Source organism: Rhincodon typus, chromosome 8, assembly GCF_021869965.1.
Source record: "Rhincodon typus isolate 14 chromosome 8, sRhiTyp1.1, whole genome shotgun sequence".
Classification (NCBI taxonomy): domain Eukaryota; kingdom Metazoa; phylum Chordata; class Chondrichthyes; order Orectolobiformes; family Rhincodontidae; genus Rhincodon; species Rhincodon typus.
The window spans coordinates 81756930-81781833 of record NC_063339.1 but is presented as its reverse complement, the minus strand read 5'-3'; the positions used below and the strand labels follow the sequence as shown (position 1 = coordinate 81781833).

Here is a 24904-nt window from a genome sequence, read left to right as displayed (position 1 = left end):
TTGCCAGTAAACTTGTCTCTTCCCCCTTAACCTGGTGCGCTCTGGATATTAGAGCAGCCTGAAATTGGCAGAGCTGGCTGGAAGTCTCACGAGAGGTCTCTGAGATCCCAGATGTGCCAAAGGCTCGGGTAAAATTGGTATGATGACATCAGCATGCTCTGGATCTGTGTTTCGGGTAATGCCATTGTAGCAAAAGAATCCAAGAGACACCGTGAATGTTGACTGCCTCACATAGGCCATGTGTGCGAGGTGGGGAGAACTTGAGTTATTGCCACCTGCATCCAGTAGTAGGCCCTGATGGGGACTGGACAGTTGGGAAACTTGGGTGCAGTTAATTTCTGGGAGAGCTGGGGACAGTTGTTGTTGAGTTGAGAATAGTTTGTCACATAAAAACAGTATTATTATGCCAGTGTTAAATTTGGATATGTGTGTTACATTTTGTACAAGGTTTATTTGTTAAGAGCTAAAGTATCAAACCTGATACTGTATTGACCCCACAGGCAGCAAATAGATTTGGAAGGAAGCAACTAACTAAAGTTTGGGTACTACTGCTGTACAGGAATATTGGAATCGTATGCACACCTTTTTTTTTGTGAACTACTAATGAATTTAATTAGTTGACAAACTTATTACCTCTTTCAGGTATGTAATTGAGTGCCCAAATTGTGGCATCATTTATCGTAGTCGGCAATACTGGTTTGGCAACCAGGATCCAGTGGACACTGTGGTGCGAACAGAAATTGAACATGTTTGGCTTGGAGTGAGTAATGCAAATTACATTTCTCCTGATGATATCATGTGATTACATCCTCGGTTTTATTAGCAGGGCAAAGAACAGTACAAAGGGAGCAGAATATCTGCTAGTGCTTTCAGCTTGGGTGTGACTTGTTTTTGTATTTTTAGTAGGAAATTGGAAACATAAGGTTGTAATTGCTGCTATTTATTTTACCATTTGCTTTCCTACTTGTGGGAATTCAGTTTTGGAAACAGTCACCTTCAAAGAAAGATGATTCAAAGAATGATAATTTCGGCAAGAAGTAGTTGGCTTACTGACAGATAAAGGTCAGAGTTGATGTGTGCTGAATTAACATTACTACAGCTACACGTAAAACAGAAACTGCTCAAAATAAATTGAGCAAAAGAGTTAACATTTCCAGTTTCTATTCTTTCTCTCTTCCTTGATGCCACCTGACCTGCTCTGTTTTCCCAGCATTTCCTATCTATAGTTCAGATTTCCAGTAATTTGCTTTTGTTTTATGAATGGTATTCTCAGGACTATTGGCAACATATCCAAGTCTTAATGAAGAGAGAATTTGCCTGACTTCTGGCTTCAAATCAATTAATGTGCTGGAAGACTTTTTTGAAGTCTGCATTGGCCTCCCACTCGTTTTATGTCACTCTATTGGCATTCAGCTCCTTTCTCCCTTCTGTTTATCAAGAAATCCCTTGTGTTTTCCTAGATCTCCCTTAAAAACATCTAAGTTGTTTGTCTCAACTTCTTTTTGTTCTTGAGTTCCATGTTCTAACGAAATTGGGTCAAGATTTTTTTCTTGAATTCCCTATTAGATTTATTAATTACTAATGTGTTTATGGCTCATAGTTCTGATACGAACTTCAAATTAAAACATCTCTACGTCTAGACATCTTGTAGTTCTGATACGAACTTCAAATTAAAACATCTCTACGTCCAGACATTTTGTAATCTTTATGCTCAAGACATTGCTCAGCCTTTTTTCCAGAGAAAGGAATTGCTGTCTGTTTAATCTTTTTTGACAGATACCGCCTCTCAATTCTGCTATCATCCTTGTACTTTTTACAATGTTTTTATATTAGGGATTCCCAAAGTGAAGATTGGACTCCTAAGTAAAGTTGCGATCTCTGAGGTAGCGATGGCAGACCCTCCTTTCCTCATGCACCAGTAGTAGTTCTTCTCCCACATCATTAGCTGAGGAGTGGCAGTAGTTATCAAGCCTTAAAATGGGGTCACAGGAGGGAAATGTTCCGGAAGTACCGACTGTTTGTCTATAGTATGGAGAACAGAACTCTGTGCTGCCAAGTATAATCTTTGTGAGTTGAACATTACAATTGGAAAGCAAGGAATTTAAATGTCTAGAAATTAAATGGTTTTTTTTGTGACCTTATTAACGTGCATCACTACTTTTTGATAATATGTGAATCTGCAACCCTAGATCACTCAGTTCACCTGATTCCCCAATTAGGGCTTTAAAGTTCAAGTGGTAAGTGGTTGCCTTAACCCCCTATCAAAATTTACCCCATCTTACCTACCTAGAATGCAGTTTGAACTTTGAACAGCAGCTTGCTATTTTAAAAAAGGAGAGAACCAAAGACTGATATTTGTTGATAGGGAATGGATCTGGAAAGATAATGCAAGATAATTACTGCTCTAAGAACATTGCAGATGATTCAGCTCTGAGATGTTGATATGTTGAGGCAGCTGGTTGGATTGGTTGATGATGGGAGGATCAGGTTTGGCCAGCTAACCACGGAAAGTGTTATAAAGAAAAACAAAAGGCTGGACTTTGGGCGGAGGTGGTTTTTCTTTAGAAGCTGCTGGACTGGAAGCTGTTCTTTGTTTTTGCTCTCTCCAATTATCAACTTATTGAAAGTTTTGAGAAAAGAATGCTAGTCTGTTTTAAAAAAAAAGTAAAAGGTCTCCAGGGGTCTGTGGCAGCTGTTTTCATTGACCAGTCTTACTTGGTCCTCTGCCTTGCTCTTGCTTGCCTTGACTATTTAACTTGCTACTCTCTCAACTGTACCAGCCTCAGACCTATCTCTTTTCTCACTATCTTTTTAGGTCCCACTTGCTCTGCCTTACTAGTTTAAAGCCTCCCGAGTGGCACCAGCAAATCTCCCCGCCAGAATATTAGTCCTCTTACAATTCAAGTGCAATCCATCTTTCTCATACAGGTCACTTCTACCCATGAAGAGATCCCAATGACCAAAAATGTGAATCCTTGCCATTTATACCAGCTCCTTCGCCATGCATTCATCTGTTTCATACACTTATTCCTACTCTCACTAGCACATGGCACTGGGAGTAATCCAAATGTTACTACCCACCAAGACCTTTTTTGTTAGAGCAAAATCCAGGAAACCAAAAATTACAATGGAGAAAGAGGGAGATATGACTACATTGGAATGCACAGCAGAAAGTTACTCAGGTTCTTCACTTAGTTGGAGTTCCAGTTCTACAAGGTATGCTTTCTACTTTCAGGATTTTAATTATTAGCATCGCTATTTGATCTCTTGTGACATGCTTTCTTTGGCAGCTTAAAAATTAGGCAATGAACATGCTTTGCCTCTATCCACTTCGTAGAGACTTTTGAGGATGTAGCTAAGACGCTAAACTCGGACAAGTTGAAAACTATGGACTGAATTTTCCTAAAATTTGGCTAAGTGTCAATATTGAGAAGTTTCATGGACAATTTCCCTCTTTGAGCTCTAGTAATTTTACAGTGCTCACCTGATTAAATATACACTACTACATCTCTATGGTGCTGCTGTCACACTATCTTATGCTCAGTAGGAGCAGACTTGCTTACCACTGCCAGGACCTTGGTTTCACAACACCAGTGCCACATTTAAAACTCAGCTGTGCATTAGTTCAAATGTTACAAACCAGAAATTGCTGTTCATTTCAGAACAAAGAAAGGTCACTGGTCCCAAGACGTTGACTCTCCATAAATGCTGCCAGACCTGCAGAGTTTCTCCAGAAATTTGTTTTCATTGTGATGATTTCACCCAATTCCATTCGATTGGAAACAGGTGTCAAACACGTCCTGTTTAGTTTGTTATGGCTGACACTTGAGCACTGTATCATGGTGAAGGTGATGGTTCTCCTGATCATTGTCCTTATCTTCCTCCTCGGAAAAATGCTATCACTGTCACAGCTTCTTATTGTCTGTCTGATCCCTTTTTTTGCCTGCCCCAGTTGTCCAGAGCACACCATGCAAGGATAATACAGTGCAGTTTTTCTATAGCATACTGGAAGGAATCCCAGACTACACAAACATTGGAGTTGCTTCTTGAACAAATCTATCACATGATCATCAGTGAACCCTTGGGGAAGATAATATTACATTGAATGCAAGCTTGTCCTCAGTCAGGGGATGGTGTAATGCAGTCATCAGCCATCATTGCAGAGGGTACACATTGTCTTGCAGCAGTCACCCTTCTAAGACATCCGCCCTTGGTAGTTAAGTAGGGACATGTGAGTTATGAAGGTTCTAGGAATCATGAAAACTTCCAGGGCACTTACTGTAGGTTTCTAAGATGTGATTGCAATGATCACAGATAAGTTGGACATTGATCAAATGGAATCCTTTCCTATTAATAAGATCAGACACCTAATAGTATGCCACTGCCACCACTACCTGTATACAGTCTATAGCACCCTACACCTGGAATGTTCCAGCAGATGATGGTTCTGTTACACTGGGACATCCTCATTTACTATCATACTGTGCCTCACTCATCTGGAGGACATTCAATCAAGGACAAAAAACTGTGGGCCTCCTGCACTTTCTTCACATCCTGACGACAGTGCCATTTGACTTGAATGAGAATTGGTTCCCCTTATTCTTTGAGGTACGGCCATTTGGTTGAAGCACATTTAGTGTGTTTGTCGCATAAGCTGCTGGTTACGTAGTGTAGGAATAATATTGACATAGCACAGTGCCATACAGCAACATGTCCTCCTCCTTGATTGTTCATTGCAAACAATCAAGCCACTTTGGCTTTTGGCCTACACTAAAAGGCAAGGCGAGACAGAACTACTGTGAATGAAGCAGTAATAAACAAAAAGACATGACAAGATAAAACAGCTGCTGTGAGCACCCAAATACATGCAAAATGAGTGAGCATAAGAAAGCAAGCTAAAAGGCCAAAGATGCATCCTGTTCCGAAGTATGAAACATACGCCGATGTCAACTCTGTGGAAGGAGGATGCAGGCGGTCACTGCCCATGAAGTGTGCCCTGACGTGTTGGGGAATGTTGATCAAAGTGGAGGCTCAGAGAAAATGCCAGTTATCTGGTGATTCCAGCTGACTGCTCTGACTTTTCCTGTTCGGAATTGGTGCTGTCTTGTTTCTCTTTGCGGTGTGGTAAATTAGCAACCCACATATCAATGAGGCAGGATTAGGTAATAATGGGATGATGTGTGCAAATAGGCCCTTTACCACTCACTAGTGAGATTTTTATTGATATGTTGAAACCATAAGTGGACAATCAACCTTTCTTCCCCTCAAAGTTGAGCATCTCATTTTTCCATTGTTGCTGTATTTTTCCAAATAGCTCACCTTTGCCCTTATCACTCAAGGGCTGGGAAAATTCTATCCTGTGTTTCCTCCCTCCCAATAGGGACGCACCTGGCTCTTACATGGAGTAATTCCTCCGAACTAAATCAGGACCGAGTCATGATGTAAGAAAAAATATGCACAGACATATCTTCCAACCTGTAATGCAGCTTATAGATATATTGAATGAGATGTTAGCCCATTTGCCATCCACTTACTTGAACAGAAAGAAAATAGGGCATACTAACTCGACTATTGCTCTTTGCCCTCTGTGTTTCTTAACTACTTGGCCTGACATTTTATAGGAATTACATTGGTAATAATTCAAACTTGCTCTGCCATTTAGCAGCATCATAATATATCTTCTGCCTTAACTGCACTTGTCCACATGCTTTGATTTCCTGAGAGATCTAAAATATATCCACACAAGGCTTGGATACACAACAGCGAAGCTGAGAACACTGGCGTAGAGAATTTCAAAGATTCTCAATCCTCTGGTTAAGAGATTTGTCCTCCTCTTCATTCTAAATAATTGATCACATTCTAGGTATACGGAACTGGTATTCTAAGTTCCATAGCCAGGGGAAGCAATCTCGGTGTCAAAATCTCTCAATCATGTGAACTATGAAGCTCTGACTGCAAAAAGGAATAATTTATCGACCACGTAGCTGATGTACTGTGTGATGTCTGTGCATAATTTAACAATTTCATATCATGCAATATATTTCCTCTAGATTCACTCACTTGCCTTAGAATCATAGCAAGATAGAGACCATTTGGCCCATTGAGTCTGCACTGACCCTCCGAAGAGCATTCCACCCAGACTCAGTCCTGCTATTGCTGTAGGCCCATAAGAACTGCAGAAATAGTGGAAAGTGTTGTTTGTACTCCACCCCCCCCCACCCCAAAAGAAGGATTACCTGCTTAATTTACAACTAATATTGAGGAGAACACACTGAGTAGTTATCTCAGTCACATTTCTGGGGCTTCTGTGGTTTTTCCATTAGAGCTGCTGAGGACAAGTGGGTGAACATAAGAAATTGGAGCAGAAGTAAACCATGTGGCACTTTGAGCCTGCTCTGCCGCTTAGCATCATCATAGTTGATCTTCTGCCTTAGCTCCACTTTTGTGCCCACTTTCCAAGTGTCTTAATTGCCTGCAAGTTTTAAAATGTATTTGTACAAGCATTTGTTACACAATAGTGAAGCAGAGAATAGTGAATTCCAACAATTGCAAGCCCTCTGATTAAGAAATTTATCCTCATCTTAAACTCTAAATTGATCCTATTTCTTAAGGCTATGTCCCCATGTTCTAGGTTCCCATGGTCAAGGGGTACAGTCTGTGTCTACTATGTCAAGAATCATATATGTTTGATCATCTCTTATTGCTGTATACCCCAAAATTATACACTAAGTTTTCTTTGCCTGTCATTAAAGGATAAGTCTCTCATCCCAGGAACTAATTGGGTCAGCCTTGACTGTACCTCATGGAATGCAGATCTAATGTACTTGTACTTATATTCTTTCTTAAATATGAAGACCAAAACTGCACACAGTACTTGAGGTTTGGTCTCACCAAAACCCTATTTAATTGTAACAAGACTGTCATTCTGGTTCTCCAGGACCCCTTGCCTTCCCTCTTGCTAGTTGTACATGCATGCTAACTTTTTATGGTCCTTGTGCAAGATACCCAAGCATTTCTGAACAACAAAGCTTAAAAGTTCCAGCCTTTTAAAATAAAATTGCTTTTCCATTTTTATAGCTGACACATCTTGCTTCATTTGTCAGGTCATAGCTCACCCATTTAACCTATACGTATCTTGCAGCAATCTTGCTGTGTCCTCCTCACAGCTTACATTTTCATTGAGCTTTATATTGTTTGCAAGCTTGGACAAGTTATTCCTCAGTCTCTTCATAGAATCCCTATAGTGTGGAAGCAGGCCATTCGGCCCATCAAGTCCACACCACCCCTCGGACAGCCTCCCTTCCAATCCCTGCATTTCCCACCCTAGACATGATGGGCAATTTAGCGTAGCCAATCCACCTGACCTGCACATCTTTGGAGTGTGGGAGGAAACCAGAGCAACCGAAGGAAACCCATGCAGACATCACCCGAGGCCGAAATCGAACCTGGGTCCCTGGCGCTGAGGCAGCAGTGCTAACCACTGAGCCACTGTGCCACTCCTGTCATTAACCTAGATTGTAAATTTACTGAGACCCCAGCAGTGATTCTTGTGGCATTCCAACAATCATAGTCTGCCAATTTGAAAATGACACAGGCAAGTGGGACTAGTTTAGTCTGGGAAACTTGATCAGCATAGATTAGTTGGACCAAAGAGTCTGCTTCTGTGCTGTATGACTCCATGACTCTATGACCCACTTTTTAACCTCGCCTAATTTCTTGCTGATGTCTTGCTGTTGGCCACAAATGTCTTGTCTATGCCTCTGACTAGAGAGACCCTATCACAATCAACCGCTTGGAACTTGACATGCCCTTCATTACAGTAGAGCCAGCCTCGGTATCAGAAACCTGGCTGTCAGTGTTAGATTCCCCTGAGAATCCATGACCCCAGACACTTTCAAAAACAGCATATTTGTTTGAGATTGCTATAGCCACAGGATACTCCTGTATGATCTGCCTACCTCTCCCAACCTCCCTAGATATAACTCATCAAATGAAATTACCATCCATCCCAAGACTTGGTTCCTGTAAATTCCCGAACGCCTCTAACTGTTGTTCCGAACAATCCGTGTGATACGATATGATTAGCAACCAAACATACTTGCTGCAATCTCTCTCCATCTCTCTCTCTCTCTCTCTCTCTCTCTCTCTGGCCCGTCAGCCCCTCCCTCTCGGCCTGTTACCAACTGGGCCCCTGCCCTGTGCCTGTCAGACCCTCCCTCCTTCCCCTCTGCTTGTCAGCCCCTCCCTCCTGCCTATTATTCATTAACTGTTCCAACATAGTAACATGCACCTGGCTAAAAAAGGAAAATTCAGATTCAGATACAGATGCAGTTCTCCAATCCAGGAGGGAAAAACATCAAGACAATATTTCAGAGACGGTAGCAATCAGGAGACATTCAATGAAGCTTCCAGCTCTGCTCTGATGCCACTGAAAAACCAAAACCTAGAAATCATCATATGTGACTGCTAGCCACACCCATTCAGGCTGCACTGAAAAAAGACCCAAGGGCTCCCAAGCTGTTTAACAAGTGGTCTTCACTAGCCAACATTGTACCTCACCCTGACAGCCCCAACTTCAAAAAAAAGGACAGAAAAACCTCTTAAAGTGAAATAACAAGGTGTAGAGCTGGATGAACACAGCAGGCCAAGCAGCATCGGTCCAGACCCGAAACGTCAGCTTTCCTGGTCCTCTGATGCTGCTTGGCCTGCATTGTTCATCCAGCTCTACACCTTGTTATCTCAGATTCTCCAGCATCGGCAGTTCCTACCATCTCTTAAAGTGACAGCATTGTCATATTCTGTCTTTGGGGCGGCGGGGCGGCACGGCGGCTCAGTGGTTAGCACTGTTCCCTCACAGTGCTAGGGACCCGGGTTCAGTTCCAGCCTTGAGCAACTGTGTGTGTGTGGTGTTTGCACATTCTCCCCGTGTCCCCCCACAGTCCAAAGATGTGCTGGTTAACTGAGTTGCGAGGAAGAGGAAGGGTCACCAGACTCAAAACATTAATTTTGATTTCTCTTGTCAGATGCTGCCAGACCTGCTGAGCTTTTCGAGCAACTTCTGATTTTGTATCTGGTTCACTAGATTGGTCATGCTAAATTGCCCATACTGTCTGGGGATGTGTAGGTTAGTTGGATTTACCATGGAAAATTCAGGGTTACAGGGATAGGGTGGGGGCGGGGTGAGTCTGGATCAGTGTGGACTTATTGGGCTGAATGGCCTATTTTCACACTGTAGGGATTCTATGGATCTCCTTTTCCCTCTTTCTTTTTCCCCCTCCCTTGTGCGCTCACTCTGTCTGTCTCACTCTCTCCCTGGCTGTTTTGCTCGCTCACTGTCTACTACTTCGATTTGAGTTTGTTGTAAGGGAAAACAACAGCATCATTTGACAATGTAATTCAGGTAATAAGTTCACCCATTTTGTGGAAAGAGCATATTTTTCTAATGGTTTTTGCGTAGCTGGAGAATGGTGATTGGCTCAGGTTCAGCACTTGAATCGTAGTTCTAAAAGTTATTGCAAGAGGAATTGAAAACAGAAATAGGGTGATTATGCTACAGTATGCAGGACACTGGTGTGACTATACCTGGCATACTGCGCACAGTATTGGTGCCTTTATTTAAGGAAGGATGGAAATAAATTGGAATTAGTTCAGAGAATGTTTACTAAACCAATATTAATGGATGGTTTGACTTAGGAGGTAAGTTTAAACTGATTTGACTTGTATATACTGGAGTTTAGAGCAGTAAGAAGTCACTTGATTGAAATGTATAAACTGCTGAAGCATCATGACTGGGTGGATGTAGAGATGATGTTTCCACTAGTGGGAGAATCTAAAATGAAGTGTCACTTTAAAAATAAGGCTTCACTTATTTAAGGTAGATGAGGTAAAATCTTCTGAGTGTTGAGAGTCTTTAAGTTGTTTCCTCAAAAAGTGGTGAATGCAGACTCTTTGAGTATTTTTAAGGCGGATGTGGATAGATTCTTGCTAAGAAAGTGGGTGAAAGGCTACCAGGTGTAGTTGGGAATATGAAGTTGAGGTTACGATAAGATTAACCATGGTTGTATGGCAGAGCAGGCTCAAGAGGCTGAGTGGTGGCCTCCTCGTTCATATAGGTGATTCATACTTTTTAGTGCTGATTGTAATAACTGGAGTCCAGGTGTTAGAGAACATTTTGTTAACACAGTTATGTTCCATCCTGTTTTCAGCAATTGTTTCGAATGAGCAGGAGCCCTGGTTTTCTCTAACCGTGTAGCCCTGAGCTCACAAGAAGGGCTGTTCCTGCTACCCAGTTAATTCTGCATAGATCCCTGGGGATCATTCAGTTCTGTATTCACCATCTTAGTTTGTACTGACATTTTGGAAGAAGTGGTTAGAGCACAAAATTCATGCACTAAATGCTGGTCCAGTCAGCAACAGCCATATCCCATGAATGAGCAATAAGACGTGCCCTGGATAGGCTGGCCAACATGCCACATGCCATGGGCAGATGGAGTCAAATTAAAGTTGGCAAGGTTGCTGTGTGTGAGGAAAATGATTCTTCTCACTGTCCCTGACTGCTTTTAAACTACGCTTGTAATGCCATCGCAGTCACTTGAAGGAATCCGGTTTTATCATGTAGATTGTTTGAATTCCCAGGTTTTTCTTCATTCTTAGTCATGGGGACAAGGGTTGTCTTTCATTCTCAGCAGGTCTGACAGTATCTGTGGAGAGAACACAGTTAACATTTTGAGTCCAGTGACCCTCCTTCAAAGGGTCTGAAGAAGGATCACTGGACTAAAAACATTAGCCAAGTTTCTCCAATTTCTGTTTTTGTGTGTTTCATTCTCTCTCTCACTTCTCTAAAATGCATAAGAGATGTGATGATTTGTGAAAAACCTTTAAAAGTTGGGATTCCAGAAACAGCCCTGTTTGCAGAGAAGAGCCATCTAGAAGTAAAAGCAATGCAGTTATTATTTTTTCCCTGTGCTGTTGGGTGATTTGTCCGCAGATGTGTATTAGCTTTGACATTGTACCTAATCTGTAGTGTGTTTTGCTTGGGTGGTTTCAGGATGATTTATTTAGAAAAGGCAGAATTTCCCTTTTAAATTTGAAGATTCTTCTTGTCATCACCATTTCTCGATTTCTCTTGTATTGCATGTTGTTCTGTTTGTATAAGGATACTTCTGCATTATCTCTTAGTCTCTGTGTTAAAGTGCTGAAGGGTAAGAGAATATAAAAAGTCTGGTTCATTGGCTGCAACTTAACTCCTTTTCTTGGGTTGGGAAGGACGGTACTGACTGCTGCAGATGTCATTAGTCAAACAGCACGGATACAGACACTTCGGTCCAACTCGTCCATGGGATTAAGTTCTCAAACTAAACTAGTTTCACATGCCTGAGTTTGGCCTGTATCCCTCTAAAACTTTCCTATTCATGTACCTATCCAAATGTCTTTCAAATATTATGATTACCTATTTGTACCACTTCCTCGGACAGTTCATTCCACATACGAACCAATGTTCCTGAAAAAGATACCCCTCTGGTCCCTTTTAAATCCAATTCCTCTCATCTTAAAAATATACCTCCTAGTTTTGAACACCCCCTCCCTAGGGAAAAGACCTTTGCTATTCACCTTATCTATGTCCCTCATGATTGTATAAACCTCTATAGGGTCACCCCTCAACCTCCTATGCTCCAGTGGAAAAATGTCCTGGTCTATCCATCTTCTCCTCTATAATTCAAACCCTCTATCATTCCAGTAAATCTTTACTGAACCCTCTCCAGTTTAGTAATATCCTTGCTGTAGCAGGGTGACCAGAACTGTACACAGTACTCCAAAAGTGGCCTCACCAATGTCCTGGAAAACCTCGACATGGCATCCCAACTCCTTATACTCAACGGTCTGAGCAGTGAAGGCAAGCAGGCTAAGCACCTTCTTAATCACCCTGTCTACCTTTCAAAGAGCAATGTACCTGAAGCCTTAAGTGTCTGTGTTCAACAACACTACCCAGAGCCTTACTGTTAATTGTATAAGTCCTGCTCTTGTTCATTTTACTAAATTCAATACCTCACATTTACCAAATTAAACTCCACCTGCCCCTTCTCAGCCCATCTGGCCCAATTGATCAAGATCCGCTTGTAGTGTTGGATTACCTTCTTCACTGTTGACTATACTACCAATTTTGGCATCATCCGGAAACTTACTAACCATGTCTCCTAAATTCTCAATGAAATTGTTTATATAAATGACAGTGGACCCAGCACCAATCTTTGCAGAACCTCGCTGGTCACAGGCCTCCAGTCTGAAAAACCACCCTGCACCACCACCCTCTATCATCTACCATCCAGCCAATTTTGTATCCAATTGACCAGCTCTCCCTGAATTCCATGTGATCTAACTTTACTAATTGGTCTACCATGCAGAACTTGAATACTTGAATACTACACCTTATTCTGGGAACTGATGGGAAGATTGCGAGTGTCAATCTGTCCACTCATTATTTTACTAATTTTAATAATGACCAGTAAAGATGACACCTCTCTCTTCCTCAGAGTGATGGATTTCTAAAGGACAATAACAATGCTGCGCAGCGATTGCTGGATGGCATGAATTTGATGGCACAGTCGGTTTCGGAATTTGGTGCAAAACCAACCAAAGCAGTGACCGCTTGGCTGACAGACCAGATTGCACCAGCCTACTGGAGACCAAACTCTCAGATTATTGTAAGTGCCAAGTCATCTCTGTCTGAGGTTTCATACTGTCGCTCTGTCCTTCACTTTTGTAACACAACATTCCCGATATGTGGAAAGGTGATTGTAATTTCTCTCTACCCTTTCTTTCTGAACTCAGAATCAGTTATGGCACAGAAGGAGGCCATTCAGCTCACCAGTCTCTGCTGGCTCCCTGTGAAGTAATTCACTAAGTTCTATCCTTCTGCTGTATCCCTGTGGGCCTGCAAGTTTATATCCTCCACGTGACTATTCATCTTCCTTGGAAATCATTGAGTATGTCAGCTTCTAGCCACTGGTTCTGTGTTCTTTTATTTAAAAAAAAAAGTTCTTCCTCCCATGACCCCTGCATCTCTTAGCCAAATCATAAAATCTGTGTCCTCTGTGTCCCATAAAATCTTGCACCATCAACTAATGGATTTCTTTCTGTGCCCTGTCTAAAGTTATAACTTTGTAACCTCTATTAAATCCCCTTTAATTCTATTGCTTCAAGGAGAACAAGCCCAACTTCACTGGCAAGACCTTGTAATTAGAATCCCCTGTCCCTGGAGCCATTCTTTGTGGTGAGCAGAACTATATGAAGAACTCCAGTTTTGGTCCAACCACAGGTTTATTCGGGTTTATCATATCTTGGCTTTTGTACCCAGTGCCCCTATTTCTGAAGCTCCAGATCCTTTTGCATGCTAACCATTTTCTCAAGAAGTCCTGCTTGCTTCAGTGTTTGATGTACGTTAATTCCCAGGTTCCTCTGTTCCTGTACATTCTTTAGAACTGTCATTGTCTGTGAAGCCTATTTGCCAAAGTGCATTACCTCATAGTCTCTGTGTTAAATTCTATCTCCCTCTTGTCTGTCTACTCTGCTGCAATCGACTAATATCATCCTCACGATTTGTCATTCCAAGCTGAGTATCATTGGTAAATTTTTAAATATATTGACATTTCTTCTGTACATCAACAAATGCTGCTGCACAACATTTCGAACTGTGCCAGTAATAGATTGAAGCAACTTTCAACGTTATAAACTAGTTTCAGAAAGTTTATGGTACAAGAATATTTAATGTAATTTGAATTAGTGGTTGGGGACCATGTGGTTTAGAATCCTGCTCAGTAACAAACGACCACTTCCTTGTGTGGATGTTGAGTTGTAGCTGCGATGGACTGATGAATACTCTGGTCAGTGGGGTACTTACATATGAAAAGACAGTTTGCAAATGATCAGCTGGTCTTTTGAGACTGTCCCATTCAGCCATGTTGCAGCTGAATAACATGATAACCAATACCCTCCCCACAACATTGGAGGACAATGGAATTTACTACCAGGCAAAAAATAGATGTGGTCAGACACTAGATTCCAGAGATGACGATGAATTCAAGATGTGTGTTATCCAAAATGCCATCTATTGTTTGTATCTAGCATTGTATTTCCCGCCTTTGGTCTATGCTAGTCCCTTCTAAATATTTACAGTAAATCTGTATCCACTGCAGGACCAGCAATATGTCCTGATGTTCACTCATCCTGTGCTATGTGAACTCTACTTCATGGCTTTAAAGGAATTTCTAATATTTAATCCAGCATCTTGTGCGTTTTCCTCTGTGTAAATTAGCTGGAAAAGCCCTGAGACAGGCTTGGTTTATTCAGAGTATTGAAAATATTAATGTTTGTCATCTGGAGCAGTTTTTTCATTTCTTGAACAACACGGTGTGTAGCTGGAGGAACACAGCAGGCCGGGCAGCAAAGTTGATGTTTCGGGTCGGGACCCTTCTTCCGACCCGAAACGTCAACTTTCCTGCTCCTCTGATGCTGCCTGGCCTGCTGTGTTCCTCCAGCTCCACAATATGTTGTCTCTGACTCCAGTATCTGCAGTTCTTGCTACCTCCTCCTTCATTTCTAATGCCATTCCTGCTTGGGGTCTTTCAGTCCTGCTGACCGAAGTCAGGTAAAATGCATTTTGTGTAGAACAAGAGTAAGGTGTGAGGCTGGATTAATATTATGTGTATTAAACATGTCATTTGCGACATTATATCTGATGGTAGACTAGACTTTATTTTTCAGGCGGCTGGAGCATCTGTTTTATAGTACTTATTCTTGTCTATTCAGTAAATATTTTATCTATTTCATGTGCTAAATATGACAAACACACCTCCACATTCTTCAGTGTTATTTATAAGGAAGGACGTGTCAGTCTGCTGAGACTGCCAGAAAGCTGAAATGTATATTCGGTGAATTACAAGATGAATGTAAGTCTGCGGGGAAAAAATTCATGAGTATTACATTTATTTAACAGACTTGTCATAAATGCAATAAACCTTTTGAAGATCAGGAAACAAAGCATCACTGCAGAGCTTGTGGCGAAGGATTTTGTGATGGTTGCTCGTCAAAATCTAAGCCCGTTCCAGAACGTGGTTGGGGTTCAGCTCCAGTCAGAGTTTGTGATGGATGCTATGAAGCTGCAGTAATCAGAACTGGTAATCTTATTTCCTGAACCATCTCCCATCTCCCACCTCCCTACAATGTCACTGGTACTGTCTTTTAACTCTATCTTGTCTTGTCCCATCCCATCCCTGTGTTTGGTAATACTCCTGTGAAGCACCATGGGACACTTCATTAAAGTTGCTAGATCAATGAAACTTCTTGTCCTTATTTAACAATCTTTTGCTGATTTCAGGCAATTATTTGCAACTGGTTGTTGTCAGGTTCAGTGAGATGGCCCAAGTGAGTATATAGTTGGGGGAATTTGGTGCAGAGGAGAAGAGGTAGTTTTTGCTTGCTTCTTTGAGTCATAGTTTGTAAGGATTTTTTTAACAGGATAAATTGAAACCCAGGATTCGTGGCCAACACCAATCAAAGTGACATCATAGGAAATTGGTTCATTGGTTGGTAAGAGCTGCTAATTTGACTACCTAATTTAGTTACTTTCCGATTAGAAGTAAACCGGAGAGAAACACTAAACGTTAAAGACCAGTAGGAAGTTTAAAAAGGCAAATTCAAATCTAATTAACTAGAAGCAAGGTCAGTTGATGTCTTGTGGAAGCTTGTGAACCCCATCGTGTTTCATAGAGACCACATCTATGGCGAGTGTTGGTTCCTTGAGAAACTCCGGCTCAGAGTTGCTGAACTGAACTGGCACATCTGCTGCATCTCAGGAGGCAGTGACACCCTGTAGGTTAAGTATTTCAAATTTGACAAGTGGTCAGGGATAGGAGTGTGATTGCAAGTGAGGCAGGTAGAGAGATTCTGATTTTAGCAGTGGAGAAGACTCAGCTCTTGACCTTATCCAACAGGAATGAGGTACTTACTTCCTGTGTGGATGAGGAAAATGACTGTAGGGAGGATGGCCAAACTGACCACTGCACTGTGGGACAGGAAGCTATTTGATTGCAAAAGCAAAAAGAAAAGCGGTAGTGATAGCGAATTCTGTAATAAGGTGTACTAATAGCATGAAAATGTCATGAAGAGGATCGTGAGTCCCACATGGTGTGTTGCATGCCTAGTGCCAAAGTAAGGGACATCTCAAACTGGCTTGAAAGGATATAGAGTGGCGAGAGAGGATCCAGTTGTTAAAGTCTATGGGGAATATCAAGAATTAGGAACAACATTAAAAAAACAGAACTTCAAAGGTTGAAATCTCTGGGTTATTAGTTGAGCAATGTGCAATTGGTAAAGAGGTAAGATGAGGGAAGTAAATGTGGTTAACAATGTATGGGAAAGAGCAGTTCTGTTTCATGGAGCAGTGGCATCATCATTGTAACAGGAAGGAACTGGACTGTTGGGTTGGGAAGGGTTCCACCTGAACCAACTTAGGACCGGGATCCTAGCGGACAGGCTAAATAAGGTGGTCACAAGGACTTCAGGGGTAAGTCAGTACGGTTTCAAAATCTAGTAATGACAGAGTAAAGAAACAGTCAGGTATCCTACTTCAGGTATGTCAGGTAATGAGAAACTATAAGAAGTGTATTGATTAAACTGGAAAAGGAAAATTATAAACAATGAATAAAACATCAGTTCTGAGGGACAGGTTAAAGTATATGGCCTAAATAAAAGTTTGATATACAAATGCACAAAATGTAAAGAATGAATTAAATGCACTGTAGGCACAAATTGAAGTTATGATACAGAAGCCATTACTGAGACATTACTACAGGATTTTGGGATTGGGAACTAAATATACCAAGCTATAAGTTTTACAGAATGGATAGGGGAAAAATGGCAGAGGACGTGAAATAGTCTCACTGATTAGAAACAAAATTACTGTAATGGTGAGGGAGGATATAATGAAGAGAGAGGATCAGAGAAGACCATATCGTTGGAACTAAGGAACGTAAAGGATCTAAAACTGCGATAGGTGTGGTGTACAGACTCTTTGGTAGCAGCTGTGATGTGTTAACTTCATAAATGAAGAAATTAGGCAAGTGTGTAGCAAAGCCGGAGCAGTATTAATGGGGATTTTAACTTTAACATTAATTGGGAGAGGCAGACAAGTACCTGTCAGAAAGGTGAATTTCTGGAGGGTGTCTGTGTTAGTTTCCTACAGCAGTATGTCCTGGATGCAACAGGGGACAAGCAATATTGGGATTCAGTAATGAGTAATGACTGGATTTAATTAGTAACTAATTGTGCATGAATATTGATCAAATAGTGATCCTAACACATTTGAGTTCAATATTGCATTTGAAAGCCAAAAGTATTAATCATCAACTAGAGTTTTAAAAGCCAACTTTAATGAGATGAGACGGAGACTGTCTGTAGTATACTGGGAAAATCTGCTTAACGGTAAAACAAATGAAGAATAGTGGAGGATGTTCAAAAAAAAAATTAACACTAAACAAAACCAGTTTGTACCCCTGAGAGGGAAAAGCTCCATTTCACAGGGGGAAAAAAAAACAGCCATGGACAACTGAAGAGATGAGAGACAGCATAAAACCAAGGGGCTGCACAGTAGTTAGCACTGCTGCCTCACAGCACCAGGGAGCCAGGTTCAATTCCAGCCTTGGGCAACTGTCTGTGTGGAGTTTGCACGTTCTCCCCATTCTCCCTCTGTGGGTTTCCTCCCACAGTCCAAAGATGTGCAGGTTAGGTGGATTGTCTATGCTAAATTGTCCATAGTGTCCAGGGTGGGAAATGAAGGGATAGGGATTGGGGTAGATCTGGGTAGAATGCTCTTAGGAGGGTTGGTGTGGACTCGATGGGCTGAATGGCCTGCTTCCACACTGGGGATTCCATGATTCTATAAAAGAAAGAGTTTACAAATATGCAAAAACAAAAACATCCTGATGAATTGGAAAGATACAAAGACCAACAAAATAACTTAAATGCTACTAAAAGGGATTATGAAAGGAAACTTGCCAAGGACACCAAAATCAATAAAAAATTTCATGGTTAATTAACGGCAGTGTGTGTGATCAGGAGCAATGTTGGCTCACTAAAGATTGAAAGTGGGGATATTTTTAGTGACTATGGTGAAATGGCAGATATGTTGAATAATTACTTTGCCTCAGTATTTGCAGTAGAAAAGAAGGATGGCTTGCCAGAAGTGTCTCAAGCCATAAGAAATAGGAACAAGAGTGGGCTGTTTTTGCCCTCGAGCCTACTCTGCCATTCAGTGTAATCATGGCTGATCCGACATTCTTCATACCAACTTTCCTCTTAACCCTTTGATTCCTTGACTGATCGAGAATCTATCCATCTCAGCCTTAAATATACACAGACTCTACCTCACAGGTCCATGTGGCAAGGAATTCCAAAGACTTTCAACCATCTGAGAGAAGAAATTCCTCCTCATCTCAGTCTTAAATTGGCACCCCTTTATGCTGAGACTGTGCTGTCTGGTCCTAGACTCTCCTGTGAGGAGAACATCCTCTCAGTATTTACCCTGTTAAGTCCTTTAAGAATCCTATATGTTTCAACGAGATCACCTCTCATTCTTCGAAATTCCAATGAGTAGAGTCCCAACCTGTTTACCCTTTGTCATATAACAATCCTTCCATACTGGGGACCATCATCGCAAATTCCCTCATCTCTTAACTACTAACAATGAAATGCTTCCTTCCCTTAAATAAGGGACTAAAACTACCCTCAGTACTTTAGCAGGTACAGTAAGACTTCCCTACTCTTATACTTGTACCCCTTTGAAATAAGGGCCAACATTCCATTAGCCTTCCTGATCAATTGCTACGGCTGTACACTAGCTTTCTGTGTTTTGTGCACAAGGACCCCCCAAGTCCTTTTGTGTTGCAGCGTTCTGCAGTTTTTCTCCATTTTGATAATCTATTATTCTGTTCCGCCTTCCAAAATGAACTTCTTCACATTTTCCCACATTATACTCCACATTACTTAACTTATCAGTATCTCTCTGTAGACTATAAGATAAGACAGTGTGGAGCTGGAGGAACACAGCAGTCCAGGCGGCATCAGAGGAGCAGGAAAGCTGACGTTTCGGGTCAGGACCCTTCTTCAGAAATGGGGAGGGGAAAGGGGGCTCTGAAATAAATAGTGGGGGGTGGGTGAGCGTGGTGATAGGAAGTAGATAGCAGAGCAGATAGGTGGGAGAGAAGACGGACAGGTCAATGAAACGGGGATAAGGGTGGGGGCTGGTCTTGGGATGAGGTCGAGGGTGAGGAGATTTTGAAACTAGTAAAGTCCACATTGAGACCATTGGGTTGTAGGTTTCCAAGGCGGAATATGAGCTGCTGTTCCTTCAGTTTCCAAGCGGCATCGTTGTGACACTGGAGGAGGCCCAGGATAGACACGTCATTCAGGGAGCAGGAGGGGGAATTGAAGTGGTTTGTGACTGGGAGGTGTTGTCGTTTGTCGTGAACCGAGCATAGGTGCTCCACAAAGCAGTCTCCGAGCCTCCGCTTGGCCTCTCCAATGTAGAGGAGGCCACATCGGGAACAGCGGATACAATAGACCACATTAGTGGATGCGCAGATGAACATCTGTTTGTTGTGGAAGATTTTTTTGGGGCCTGGGGTGGAAGTGAGGGGGGAGGTGGAGGGGCAGGTGTAGCACCACCTGCGGTTGCAGGTAATGGTGCTGGGGGTGGTGGGGCTAGTGGGAAGTGTGGAGCTGATGAGGGAGTTGAGCAGAGAGCAATCCCTCCGGAAGGCAGATAAGGGTGGGGAGGGAAATATATCCTTTCACAGTCACCCTTATCCGCTTAACTGAACTCATCCTTAGCCTTAACAACTTCTCCTTCAACTCCTCCCACATCCTACAGACTAAGGGGGTGGCCAAGGGTACCTGCATGGTCCCAGGCTATGCCTGCCTCCTGGTAAGATGCGTGGAACAGTCCCTTTTCCGCAGCTACACTGGCACTATTCCCCACCTCTTCCTCCGCTACATCGATGACTGTATCAGCGTCACCTCGTGCTCCCATGAGGAGCTCGAACAGTTCATCCACTTTACTAACACCTTCCACCCAACCTTAAGTTCACCTGGACCATCTCTGATACCTCTCTGTCCTTCCTGGACCTCTCTGTCTCCATCTCTGGTGACCACCTCAACTGATATCTATTTCAAGCCCACCGACTCTCACAGCTACCTAGACTACACCTCCTCTCACCTACCTTCCTGCAAGAATGCGATCCCCTACTCCCAATTCCTCCGCCTCCGCCACATCTGCTCCCAAGATGAGGTGTTCCACTCCCGAACATCCCAGATGTCTTTGTATTTCAAGGACCGCAACTTCCCACCACCCCCACATCAGTGGTCAAAAATGCCCTCGACCGCATCTCTTGCGTTTCCCACACCTCAGTTCTCACACCCCTTCCCCACAATAAAAACAAAGACAGAATTCCCTTGTCCTCACGTATCACCCCATTAACCTCTGGATTCAACGCATTATTCTCTGCCACTTCTGCCACCTGCAATCTGAACTCAGCACCTTTTTCTGCAACTGCAGGAGGTGCTACACCTGCCCCTACACCTCCCCCCTCCCCTCCATCCCAGGCCCCAAAAAAAACCTTCCACAACAAACAGATGTTCACCTGCGCATCCGCTGATGTGGTCTATTGTATTCGCTGTTCCCGATGTGGTCTCCTCTACATCAGTGAGACCAAGCGGAGGCTTGGAGACCGCTTTGTAGAGCACCTATGCTCGGTTCATGACAAATGAGAACACCTCCCAGTCGCGAACTACTTCAACTCCCCCTCCCATTCCCTGGATGACATGTCCATCCTGGGCCTCCTCCAGTGTCACGACAATGCCACCCGGAAACTGGAGGAACAGCACCTCGTTTTCCGCCTTGGAAGCCTACAACCCAATGGTCTCAATGTGGACTTTACTAGCTTCAAAATCTCCCCACCCCCGACCTCCTCCCAATACCAGCTCCCCCATCTCATCCCCGCCTCCTTGACCTGTCCGCCTTCTCTCCCACCTATCTGCTCCTCCCACCTTGCTGACCGATCCCAACCACTACCTACCTCCCTACACTCGCCTTTACGAGCTTCATTCCCGCCTCCTTGTCCTGTCAGTCCCACCTATCTGCTCCACTATCTACTCGCTATCACTGCGATCCCCTCTCTCTATTTATTTCAGCTCCCCATTCCCCTCCCCCATTTCTGAAGAAGGGTCCCGATCCAAACGTCAGCTTTCCCGCTCCTCTGATGCTGCCTGGCCTGTTGTGTTCCTCCAGCTCCACACTGTGTTATGTCAGACTCCAGCATTGGCAGTTTTTAACATCTCTCTCTCTAGACTGTTTGTATCTTTTTTGAAACTTGTCTTTTACCTATTTTTGTGTCATCTACAAATTTGGCTGCAGTACATTCAATCCTTCCTCTGAGTCATTTTAATATATATTGCAAACAGTTGTGGTCCCAGCAGTGATCGTTATGGAACCCCACTAGTTACAGGTGGCCAATCTGAAAAAGAATCTCTTATTACCAAATTCTGTTTCCTGCCCATTAGCCAATTCTCTACCCATGCCAATATACGACCTCCAAAACTGTGGGCTGTCATCTTAGGGCTTTTGTGAAGTATCTTGTCAAATGCCTTCTGGAAGTCTGAATATAACATATTTACTGGCCCCCTCTAGCCATTCTGATTGAATTGTTAAATTAGTCAGAAACTATTTCCCTTTGATGAAGCCAAGCTCACTCTGCTTAATTAGATAAAGATTTTCAAAGTGTTCTTTATCACGTCCTTAATTTATTCCAATACTTTTTCAACAATAGATGTTAGGCTACTTGGTCTATGGTTGCCCCCTTTTTGACTCCCTCACATTTTAAATAGGAGTGTTACATTCACATTTTTCCAATCCCCTGGTACCTCTCCAGACTCCAAGGATTTTAGTAAATTATAACCAATGCATCCACTATCTGCGCAGATACCTCTTTTAAGATCCTAGGATGCAAGTCATTGGGGCCCAGGGACTTATTTGCCTTTAGCCTCATCAGTTTGTCTACAACTGCTTCGTTAGTGATGTTAATGGTACTTACTTCCTTCCCCATATTCATTGATATTAATGGATGTTCAAAATATCTTCCAACATAAAGACTGATGCGAAATATCTGTTTAACTCCTCTGCCACTTCCTTGATCTCCATAACTATCTCCCCAGATTCATTCTCTAAGGGACCTATGTTCACTTTGACCTCTTGTCCTTTTCATATATTTAAAGAAGCTCTTATTGTCAGCTTTTATTTTCTTCACTAGTTTTCCTTCATAGTTTATTTTATCTGATTTAATTATGTTTTTAGTCCTCCTTTGCTGGATTCTGAATTTATCCTAGTCTTCGGGGCTATCACTGACTTTTGCCTCATTTTATATTTTTTCTTTCGACTCCATATTCTCCTTAACTTCCTTGGTTAACCATGGTTGGTTCATCCCTCCCTTACAATCTTGTCTCCTCACTGGGATATATTTTTGCTGAGAGTCATGGATTACCTCTTTTTTTAAATGCCTGTCTCTTGTTTTGCTTACTGTCATTCCTGCCATCTGTCTTTTCATTTCATTGTAATTCCCTATAATAAAGTTGTTTCCAACCAAAGTTTCTCAGTCTGAAATTGAATACTGAACTATCATGTTATGATCACTACTTCCCAGGAGATCTTTTACTCTGAACTCATTTATTAACCCGCTCTCATTACCCATTGCCAGATCCAGGATATCTTCTCCCAGTTGACTACATAACATATCATTCTAGGAAACTATCTCTGATACATTCTATGAATTTGTTGTTATAACTACCCTTTCCAATTTGATCACATGATTAAAGTCACCAGTATTATTGTTCTATACTTGCTCCTATTATTTGTTGATTTACAGACCTTCCTACAGAATGGCTACTGTTTGGGGGGTCTGTTCACTACTTCTGTTAATGTCTTCTTTCCCTTGCCGTTATTTACCTCCTGTACGTAATCCAAGTCTAGATCATATCTTGCAACTGTCCTCATTTCATCACTTATCAATAGTGCTACCTCATCATCATTTCCATTCCTCCTACCTTTCTGAAAGGCCAGGTAACCCTGAAATTTCCCAGTTTTGATCTCCTTAGTAACCATGTTTCCGTAATGGCTGTGAGATCATGTTAATTTATTTTGGTTGGTGCCATTAGTTCATCTACCTGATTTCAAAAACATTGTGTGTTAAGGTACAAAGCCTTTAAGTTTGTTCAAATATCAAGTTCCCCTTTTTGGTGCAATATGACATTCACACATTCTGTCCCTTCCTTTTATTTTCTGATAACAATCAACCCTATCATTAACCTGCAATCCTACCTTCTCCATTAACTTAGATTTTATAACTTTCCATGGAACTGAACCCACCCCTCCACTATTTGTTTTAAAGCCCTATCTACCGCCCTGGTTGTGCGATTCGCCAGGACTCTGGTCCCATCGTGATTCAGGTGAAGTCTGCCCCGTTGGAACAGTTCCCTTCTTCCCCAGTACAGGGCCAATGTCCCATGAATTCAAACGCATTTCTCCCACCAATCTTTTGAGTCATGCGTTTACCTCTTTAAGTTGACCCTGTGCCAAATAGCTCATGCCTTAGATGCTTTTTAATTTTCCCCCAGCTTCTCATATTCCCTCAGACCTCTTTGCTCATTCTGTGTTTATTGTGGTCCATGTCAGTACAAACAACAACTGGATCTCTCCTCCCCTACCCCAGCCCAGCCCAGCCCAAGTTCCTCTGCAGCCCAGATCCGATATCCTGAACCCTTACATCAGGCAGGTAAAAAACCTCAAACCTGGCCACAGAACGATGCCTATTCCCCTAACTATACTATTCTCGACTACAACTACCTTTCTGTTTTCTCCCCGCTCTTGAATAGTTCCCTGTACCACGATGCTATGGTCAGTTCGTTCATCCTCCCTAAAGCCCTCATTCTGCTCCACATGGAGCAAGAATCTCAAACCTGTTAGACAAGCTCAAGCATTGAACACCTTTCAGCACTACCTCCTGGATCCCTCAACGTGCCTCTGTCATAGTCACACCCTCCTGTCCTCGACCACTGACCAAATTTGAGGTAGTTATTCTAAGGGGTGTGACTGCCTCCTGAAACACAGCATCCAGGTAACTACCCCTTCCCTAATATGCTGCCGTGTTCGAAGCTGAGACTCCCGATCATCAACTCAGAGCTGCAGCTCCCCAAGCAACAAACATTACTATTGATGTGATCACTAGGAATCGCAATGAGATCCACCAGCTCCCACATCAAGCAGTTACAGCACTTTGCATGTCTCTGCATTGCTATTTTGTTTACTTAGTTCTTAACTTTTTTTCAATTTGCTACTGGTCATTTAGTTTTTAATCTGTAAAATATTTCTCCTATTTACCTTCAATCTGAAAATAACTTATAATAAATAGTCAAATTAGCAGATATTATCAAGCAATGAACTTACAGTTTTCTGTAGCGTCACTCTTTGTTTTGTGCTGGCCCCCTAAGCCTGGGCTTTGGTTTATCGTGTTCAATTCCACACTGCTCCAAAATCCCAGAAATACACTCTCCCTTAGGTTGTGCCTCACTCTGTATGTGTTTCAGAGATCCCTAGATACAGGAGACATCCCTCCGGATTGGAAAATTGCAGACAGCATTCCATTTTTTAAGGAGGGCGAAAGAGGAAAACCAGGGAATTACAGACCAATTAGACTAACACCTATGGTGAGGAAACTGTTGTAGTCTATCAAGGATGAGATAACTGAGCACCTTAAATTTTCAGCTAATCAGGGAGAGCCAGCATGGATTCATGACAGGTAAG

At 42.4% G+C, this 24904-nt stretch overlaps 1 protein-coding gene across 1 annotated transcript in view; it reads left to right on the top strand.

Annotated features, from left to right (window-relative positions):
- The window catches only part of zfyve1 (zinc finger, FYVE domain containing 1), a 105786-nt gene that overhangs the window by 71131 nt on the left and 9751 nt on the right, over positions 1 to 24904 (top strand). Inside the window, exons 4-6 of the mRNA XM_048600489.1 lie at positions 643 to 760; positions 12531 to 12701; positions 14993 to 15173. Of these exons, the coding sequence (XP_048456446.1) occupies positions 643 to 760; positions 12531 to 12701; positions 14993 to 15173 (470 nt within the window). The remainder of the gene's footprint in view (positions 1 to 642; positions 761 to 12530; positions 12702 to 14992; positions 15174 to 24904) is intronic.